This window comes from Haliotis asinina, chromosome 4 (genome assembly GCF_037392515.1).
Source record: "Haliotis asinina isolate JCU_RB_2024 chromosome 4, JCU_Hal_asi_v2, whole genome shotgun sequence".
Taxonomy (NCBI): domain Eukaryota; kingdom Metazoa; phylum Mollusca; class Gastropoda; order Lepetellida; family Haliotidae; genus Haliotis; species Haliotis asinina.
In genome coordinates, this window is record NC_090283.1 from 65,742,434 (window position 1) to 65,751,833 (window position 9,400).

At 41.7% G+C, this 9,400-nt stretch overlaps 1 protein-coding gene across 1 annotated transcript; it reads right to left on the reverse strand.

The window, feature by feature from the left end:
• Positions 1–601: 601 nt before the first annotated feature.
• Positions 602–949, reverse strand: LOC137281108 (uncharacterized). The gene has a single exon (XM_067812239.1). It carries the CDS (start codon positions 947–949, stop codon positions 602–604), a length of 348 nt encoding a protein of 115 aa, XP_067668340.1.
• Positions 950–9,400: the final 8,451 nt, after the last annotated feature.

Genomic DNA, 9,400 nt, shown 5'->3' on the forward strand with positions numbered 1-9,400 from the left:
TGGTGGTTGTGGTGGGTGGATGAAAAATGGCGGTTGTGGTGGATATTGGGGGAGGATGAAGAATGGGGTTTGTAGTTGAAGGACGAGGGATGTTGGTTGTAACGGAAGGATGAGGAATGGCGACTGTGATTGGGGAATGAAGAATGGGGTTTGTAGTTGGAGGATGAAGAATGGTGATTGTGGTTCGAGGATGAAGGATGGTGTTGTAGGAGAATGAAGGATGGTGGAGTTGTGGTGGAAGGATGAAGGGTTGTGGTGGTTCGAGGATGAAGGATGGTGGTTGTGGTTCGAGGATGAAGGATGGTGGTTGTGGGAGGATGAATTATGGTGGTTGTGGTTCGAGGTTGAAGGATGGTGGTTGTGGTTCGAGGATGAAGGATGGTGGTTGTGGTGGGAGGATGAAGGATGGTGGTTGTGGTTCGAGGTTGAAGGATGGTGGTTGTGGTTCGAGGATGAAGGATGGTGGTTGTGGCTCGAGGATGAAGGATGGTGGTTGTGGCTCGAGGATGAAAGATGGTGGTAGTGGTTCGAGGATGAAGGAGGGTGGTTGTGGTTCGAGGATGAAAGGTTGTGGTTGTTGTTCGAGGATGAAGGATGGTGGTTATGTTTCGAGGATGAAGGATGGTGGTTGTGGTTCGAGGATGAAGGATAGTGGTTGTGGCTCGAGGATGAAGGATGGTGGTTGTGCTGGGAGGATGAAGGAGGGTGTCTGTGGTGGGAGGATGAAGGGTTGTGGCTGTGGTGGGAAGATGAAGGGTTGTAGTTGTGGTTCGAGGATTAAGGATGGTGGTTGTGGTTCGAGGATGAAGGATATTGGTTGTGGTTCGAGGATGAAGGAGGGTGTCTGTGGTGGGAGGATGAAGGGAGGAGGTTGTGGGATGATGAAGGATGGCGTTGTAAGAGGATGAAGGATGGTTGTTGTGGTGAGAGGATAAGGAATGGTGGTCATTCACTCACCAATTCACTCACCCAACCAAGTACCTATTCAACCACTCACCGACGACCCCAACTCCACCCTTCCACCTGCTCTATTACTCACACACACCCACTCACTCACTCACCCACCCACTCACTCATTACTCAGTAATCTGCTACACATACTACATACCATACCTTGCAATGTGTCATGACTCATCACCAGTGCCTGACATCCATGACCGATGCGAGATTATATAAAACAATGATGCTGATCATTTCTTCAGTTGGTTTCTATGGCTAAATCATTTGATCGATAAGGAAAAAACCCACTCCTTTGTCAGTAGACATGTGTGTAGATTTGTTTTCATTGACCACGGTACATTTCCTCAAAGCGAAAACAAAATACGTATTAGTGGTTTAACAGGAGTGCAAACCCACCCGTGGCCGTAATCCACTTATAAGATAAGACGGTCGATCTGCCTCCGAAACAGATCCACAGGCTTTAGACAACATCCGCTCGTTCACCACACAATGCGTCAATTGTCATTGCCTATGAAAGCATGCGCAAGGTTAGATATTTGTGAATCAACAGATCGTGTACAGGATATTACAGGCAATTTACGTCGCTTTTAACAATGCTCCAGCAATATTGTGGGGCACACCAAATATGGCTTTAAAACATTGTACTTGTGGGGAATCGAACCCGGGCCTTCGGCGTAGGGGTAAGGGGTGAGGGGTGAGGGGGGCTAACGTGCCAACCACTCGGCTACCCTACATCCCTTGTGGTTGTAGGAAGGAGATGAATGGTTTGTCTCAAGTTTCAGGAAGATCCGGGTTAGATCTGGGATAGATCCGAGTTACATTGATCTTCAGAAACCCATGCTCGTCGTAGGTGTTGGGTAATCATATCGGACTTGGGAACACATGTCATCGTGTCCCCGAGGACCGATGCTCATGCTAAATTGTCTGGTCCAGACTCGATTATTTTCAGACCACCACCATTTAGCTTGAATATTGCTGAGTGGTGCTTTAACCTAAAAAACCCAACTAACATGGCCCAAAATAATATTTGGTCAGGGCACGTTACGAATACAATTTGAGAGGTGATGTTTCGATTGACTCTATTGACTTGGTGTCCATATGGACGAATATAATGCTGTTTGTATTTTGTTCAAGGCTTGCTGTGGGCTTGTGGTGTACATACACAGTATACAAATACATACAGCAGACACAAACGCAAACAATTGCCCAATGATATTAATAGTGTATGAACATGAAAAAATGGAAGCTTAATGCTGAAGCTCATGTACAACACGGATCGATCTGAACTTAAAAACCATGGACATCGATTACATTTTGCGTTCTGCTTGATGATTTTCCAACACATACACCTCAATGGATTATTTTGATGCAGGGTTCTAACTAAGGATCACGTGGTATCATTTGCTCTTTTATATCATTTTCCTGTGCGAAAGTGATCTCTGGAATGTTGGTTTCTTTGAGATGGCACTGACGAGTGAGTGGGTTTGGGGACTAAAAGAGTTCTTAACCACACAATGATTGTAGCTCAGTGTGTAAGGTAACTGTTTGATGTGGACACAGCCCGAAGTGATGCTGACTGCATTGGCGAATCTACGGTCAGATATGAAGGAATGGAAGGGTGGTTGACAGCGCCGTTTAACTGAATGGATGGATGAGGCATTCAGAGGGAAATATTCAGACAGAAACAGAATATGTGGATGATCGAAGTGTTTAGATATAGGCATGTGAGATTGTCCCACATTTCCCGTGATATATCAGTTGATATCCCTATAGTTAGGGAAGTAGGACTTGTACACTACTCCTGCTGAATTGGGATTTCCTAGTTTTGAAAAATATGTTTTGTATCCAGCTTCGACATTTTAGTTCCTTAATTTAGCTTGCATCCATTACTTACGACCATTACCAACTTCAAACGCGGCAACCAATCAGGAGCATGCATTGTGTGTATCAAAGTATCAAATTCTAGGAAGGTCCAAACAAATGTTTCGGTGGGCCCTGATCAGGCACGCTGGATCATTACAGGGGATTATTAATGAAATTATGAAGATGAATGAAAGATGTGTCTGGACAGAGGAATGTAAGAGACGCCCAGATGGATGAAAGATGGGTCTAGATGGATGAAAGATGCGTGTAAATAGATGGAAGATGCGTCTAGATGGATGTCAGATGCGTCTGGATGGATGAAAGATGCTTCCTGATGGATGAAAGATGCGTCCAGATGGATGAAGGGCAGAGGCGTCTTCGAGGATGAAAGGGGAGTTTACATGCATGGATGGAAGAGACTTCGTGATGGATGACAGTTGAAATAGACGCCTAGATGGATGAGTACACGATATGTTAGATGGATGAAAGAGGCGTCTTCATGGATTATGGAGACTTCTAGAGGAACGATAGATCTGTCTGGGTGGATGAAAGAGTCGTCCAATGATCTAATGATGACATACGCGCCTTGATGAGTAAACGACTAGACAGTTAACAACACATAGAACGTATGTTAATCTTCATCTTTACAACCTCTAAAATACCTCTCAAAGAAGACTCTACGATTGACTAATCGTTGCCACCCAAACCAGATTTATGATATACTAAATACATTAACTACTGAAATGAAATGCTATAAACCTGGATTATGAAGATGATTGCTTGATTGCACCAGCTGTTCCGCATGACACTGACTCTTGGAAAGATGCCTTGGGAATATCGATGGATGAATGAAAACAATTGCATATAGAATAGATGAAACGATATTACCGGGTGGATGTGCACAGTGAATGTAGCAAACTGTGGAAATAATGGGATGCACCAGGGGACATGCGCACTGATCTTTGAATCATTCAGCAGTTCGTTGAGTGCTGGGATCGTCCTGTGTACCTGTTGCCCACTGGACGGTTGTGCCAAGACAGAAGTGGGGTACCCAGAACACATGTATCTAGAATTACATTTACTTGTGCATAGACTGCAAGAAAACATAGATTGGTTGAGTGTCGGCGTTGAAATAATGTACCGAATAATGCTAGTGGTTGGAAATAAGATATACAGTGGGAATGGCCAATCGGATGGCCCGAGTCTGTTTATGCGGATCTGCTCAAACCGCTTGAATGTCAAGGTCACTTATGGCCGACAAGTGAGTAGGATTGCCGGCGATTTTGGTGAAAATGTCTGCTTACTGTCGAGAAAATGACATGTAGATGTTGCAATAGGTTTTCTGACCCGCGGTATGCCGCAGCCGATCGAATCCAGGAGAAACGCTGGTGCTGTCAACTTTGCACATTTATAGACTGGGGTGATCATTTTAGGATATGGAGGCACTATCTATAATTTCATTTTACGCATGTGCAGTAGAAAAACACTATATTTTCCTTTCCTGACTACTGTTATAGCTTGGGCCTGACATTAATATCCTACTGAGACCAACTGCTTTTTGTTTGTTTTGTAATACAGGCCCAAAATACTGGTTAAACACCTTGATAACACAGCTGAGTAAATGTTTATGAACACCAGCACAGGTAAGTGAAGACTCTTTGCTCTTGCCTCGGATGATGCAACCCTTTGTACTGACAAGAAATCAACTCCTGAGAATATTTTGATGCTTGGTGTAGTGTCGACCAGTAGGGAACATACTGTCCACTTTCGTTTTGTATCCAACCCTCCTCAGATTGGAGTTCATGCTGTGAAAGAACCTCATATAATGACAGGCCTGGTAAGCTGTGCATTTGACAAGCTGAACAACAACTGCATATGTTGATGGGATGGAATGAATTGAGCTTTCCACCTCTTATGATATTAACTAAAATGATGGAACAAGAAACGACAAATACATACAAAGCATCATTCAACGGTGGCAAGGAAGGAGCAAATGCCATATAGTGTTTTTACCTCGTGTGGCTTGGAAGCTGAGGGAGGTTCTAATATAAGCCTGAATCTCCGTATGTTCGAAGTGTCACCGATCTCATCATAAGGGATATAGCTTCTACTGTGACATCTCATATGAGCGGGATGAAGAGTCCTCTTAATTTCTGACAAGACGCAGTTATAAGTCTTCCTCATCTTCATTCCCAAGTATTGAAGACAATGGTGGGATGTGAAACTGTCTGTCTGAATTTTGTCAATAAAATCCAAACAGAAATTAAAGTGCACCGATGCATAAGGACCTTTATAGAATCTGGTGCGACTAAGGTGTATAGAATGGATCTCTAACATTCTGAGCAATTTTGGAGCCGTCACCATGGTGATGGCAGGGCTGATGGGTGCTAAGAATGAGTCCAGCCCTGAGATTCCTTGAGGTTCTGGGGTTGTACGTCTGATGGAACTCCCTTACTCCTGGCAAACCGGTCAAGACTCTTCCACTTACCTTCATACAGGCCTCTGGTAGATCTGCGTAGGCACAGGGAGCCTGTCTGGAATAGCTGGTCTAGTTCTTCTTGATATGCTCCATGTATGCAGATCGAAGGCACTTGGGTCTCGATGTTTCTGCTTCACGTTAGGATAGGTGAGGTTTCACTAATCTGGAAGTTTTAGAACTAGACTGCCCTCTAGCTGGGGGAGTTAAAGATCACATATACTCGTTATAAATGAAACCACGTCATTAAAACTGCTCATTTCGATCTTTAATTACCTTAAATCGACCTTCTTGACAACAGTGCACAATTTTCAGTCGCAAACGAAATTTCAACCAATCAGAGCCGCGCGTCTCCGTGACGTAACAGTAGGTATAGATATGAGAGTCTATGCAGAATTCATCTACATTTGAGGGTACACTATTTCGGTTACAGGTTTGTACAAACCTGATATCGCGACAGATGTTGTGAAAAATGAAAGCTATATGTTCTCACAATCTACTATCATTTAGTTTTGTCTCCTTCTTTGCCTAGTTTCCGTGTTACAACCCTTGTTTTCATAGACGATTCTGTTAAAATCACTTAGTGTCGCTTGGTTGTAATCCGTGTTAGGTGGTATAAACCTACACGTTATTTTTCAGCATTCACTTGATGCTCAGTTAATGAATTTATATCAGGTATAATTAGGGGTAACGCCACTTAGATTACCCGACAAAGGTCTCCATTTGACATTTCTTGTGTCTGGATCGATCAAAGGATTAACCGATAACACGCTGATTGATTAATTACTCTTATGCGTATTTAAATGGGGATTTGTCAAAAGGTAGTGTTTATGTATGTACATTTACTAATCTATACTGAATACGCTCTGTCGTGTCTGTGTCTATGTTAAAACATGACCCCTCTTTCAAAGGACTAACCACCAATACATTGATTGATTGCTAATTATTGGCTAACTAAATTACTTTTTAAAAAGAATGACGCACATTATGCAATTAGTTGCCAGGTGTGCTATCTTGGGTAACCGATGAGACTATACAGCAATGTGAAAAGCCTGAAACGATACATCACGTTTTCGTACATTAGACTGTTAAAAGAGACATCACTTGGGAAATCTGCACATGAATTATATATCACTCGTTTTTGTGGATGTTGATGGATACATTCCTCGAACAGGTAAAAGCCTGACATTGCTACTATAACTTTAATTTGTTTTAATTTTAATATTTTCATTTTGTTTTTATTAAGTTATCGTACCTTTCAAAAGAATCATTGTTTTCGTCGTGAAGTGTAATGATACGGACGACATACACTAGGGCGTGCGTGCGAATTATGATTCATATAGGCAACCTATGAAATGTCTACATATTACATTCCTATTATACATTCGCAGATCATTTCTTTTTATCAAGTTTCAAAATGCATACAAGTATGATTGTAAAGTAATTAGGATTATGAGATAAAACATAAAGACGTATACTGACAAGTGTCTACATACTAGTGAGTGAACGTTACAAACCAAGCAAATTTAGCAAGTGAAGAAATTTATCGACCAGTATTTTCACTTCGACCCCGACCTCGCTTATGTTATGTTACAAGTTGTGTCATGCAAAATCATTTTGGCCATAATTCAAATACATATTTAACTACTAGTAGAGAGTGGTTTTGGTTTTCTAACTTGATGAAAACAAACCATAATCTCAATAACTGCAACGAACTTTAGCCCGTGTCTTCACGATTTTCAAAAATAGCGACCCCCTATCTGAGGATAAATGCTATTTTCCCCGACTTACAAAATCAAAATTACTTTTCACTGGAAGTAAAATATGTATTTTATTGGTGGACATTTGTATTTTACATGGCATTGCTTAAAACATAACACTTTCACGCTCGGGAGCCAGGCGGGGGTCAATATCACTTACGATAATATTATCACTTCGACCACAACCTCGTTTCCGAGGAAGAATGCGTTATATCCATGCAAAATCCTTTTGGTCAGCAATGTGTAGTGAGCAATGTTGATTTTATAAACCCGATGAAACTTGAACTCCATTTTCTCTCCTGGAAGCGTGGTAGGGGGCGAACCATCCGATTCAGTATATACCGCAGGCTTCCACAACGCTCGCTTCGCACACACACACACACACACAAAAACACAATTTAAGCACAAATTATGGGGTCCGGCGGAAATCTGTGCATAGTGACACCATTACTCGACCCCAAGGAGCAAATGACGGCAACACAACAATTCGGCATGTCTTTGGTGACGTCCAGAAATCAGCAAAATGGCGAGCTTCCTACACATTTTCTAATTATACAACTAACTGAAAATCGTTCCTTCTATGATGACATTGCAGGGCTCTGGCGACAGAATTACGTAACCTGTCTGAGGTTTCGTTTGCGGGCGAGCTAGAAGCAGACGTCTTTTTAGCAACTTTTAGGGGCCTGGTATTAATTAACCACCATTTTAAAAAAAAGTATATGGTGTTCCGTTTATGACTAACCAGAAGTCTTTCATATGCAGCGGTAAAAAGAGTACCAAAACATTGAGTTTATTCGTTCTTTAACTGTCGTAGTCACCATTGACTGACTGGACAGATGAGGGTCCAGTGATTATTGGCTCGTATAAGTGTCTAACCTCGGCTACGGATGTGAGAAGCTTCTCTTCTGAAGACCATAGCCCTGAGGTTACATCTATGCCGAGATGGGGCTTGAAGCTTGGCTCATTCAGAAGGTCCCTGCGCAGACCTTTAAGTTCATCGCCCTTGAGCCTTAAAGTTGGGGAAAAATCACATACATTTTGCTGGTTAAAAATACCCAAGAATTTTTTAGTGGTGCGTGAGTTTTGCCACTTACATGTATGTTCATTTTCAGTCAGTTTTAATCAGATAAATTATGACGGTACATCATCACACACATTTTCTCAAAGAGTTCAGTAGGTCAAAATTAGTGTTCATTGTTTCAAAATAGTTTGTACTATTTAAAATTCATGTATGTTTTTGTCTTTTCCTGAACCTGTGAATCACTGTTTATGAAAATTATGGGTAATGAATGTTAATTTTAAATATTGAAGGGGAAACGCTGAAAATAGTGTGTCAAAGTTTATGTACTGCGCATGCGTAAAAGATACAAAATCTGCAGTGTCTCCATGTCTGAAATTATTTCCGACATGTTCTGTTATATGATGACCAGTTTTGGTGCTTTTATCACCAAATGCACAATTCTTATGAAAACTTTATCTTAGCCGCTCCACTAATATGGCTGTTGGAAGTACCCATTTGTGAGATTCCTTTGGCCCGTACTCGTAAATCTTGGCATTTTCTCATGAGTGTTTTGTCAAGACTTTAGTGACTGTACAGTCTACACAAAAAGGAGGTTATAAATCGTCTGTAGCAAAGGTAACCGTACATAGGATAATAATTACAATTTTGAGAACATTCTTGCAAAACACGGGCACGTTTTGGGTTTCATTTTGGCAAATGAAACTCGACGGTTGCGTTCTATACCATTAGTGTTTTTCAATAAGTCTACTAATTAGAACGCAAATGTAGGATCGCAGCAATGACACATGTGCTCTTTCTTTTGGTCTATAGTTAGAGCGCGTAGAGCGGGCATACTTACTTTACCGGACACCTTGTGTCAGCAATGTTTAGTGATTCGGTCATAGAATTTTCACATCTAGTTTTGATTTGACATCAAAGAGAATTTGTTTATGATTGGGTATTCTTCATAATGACAATAATATGAGAATATTTACAAAGGAGCTTTTTTGCAAGCTGGATACCTTGCTCAACGCGCACAATTTGATCCATTAATACCCCGGATGATAAAAGTCAGTCCCTGTTCAGCGTTAGAAGGTGCATAGATTCTCGACCTATTTTACCGGGTACTCGTGGGTGAACACGTAATTCTGGGTGAGGTAATTCTGAACATACTCATTTGCCTGTGGTGAGACCACATGTATGGCATGTGGTTTATCGTAGGGAAGGGCCGAAGGCGTCGTAACTCGCAGGAGTCAAGCTGTCACGCGCGGTCATCCATCCAAGGATTTTTCTTTGGCACTAAGGTTTTATCTTTCAACATGGTTAAATTTCTCCAGGCCG

Bases quoted from the DNA above. Each gene is read 5' to 3' on its own strand.
- LOC137281108 (XM_067812239.1), bottom strand. From the start codon at position 949: ATGACCACCATTCCTTATCCTCTCACCACAACAACCATCCTTCATCCT.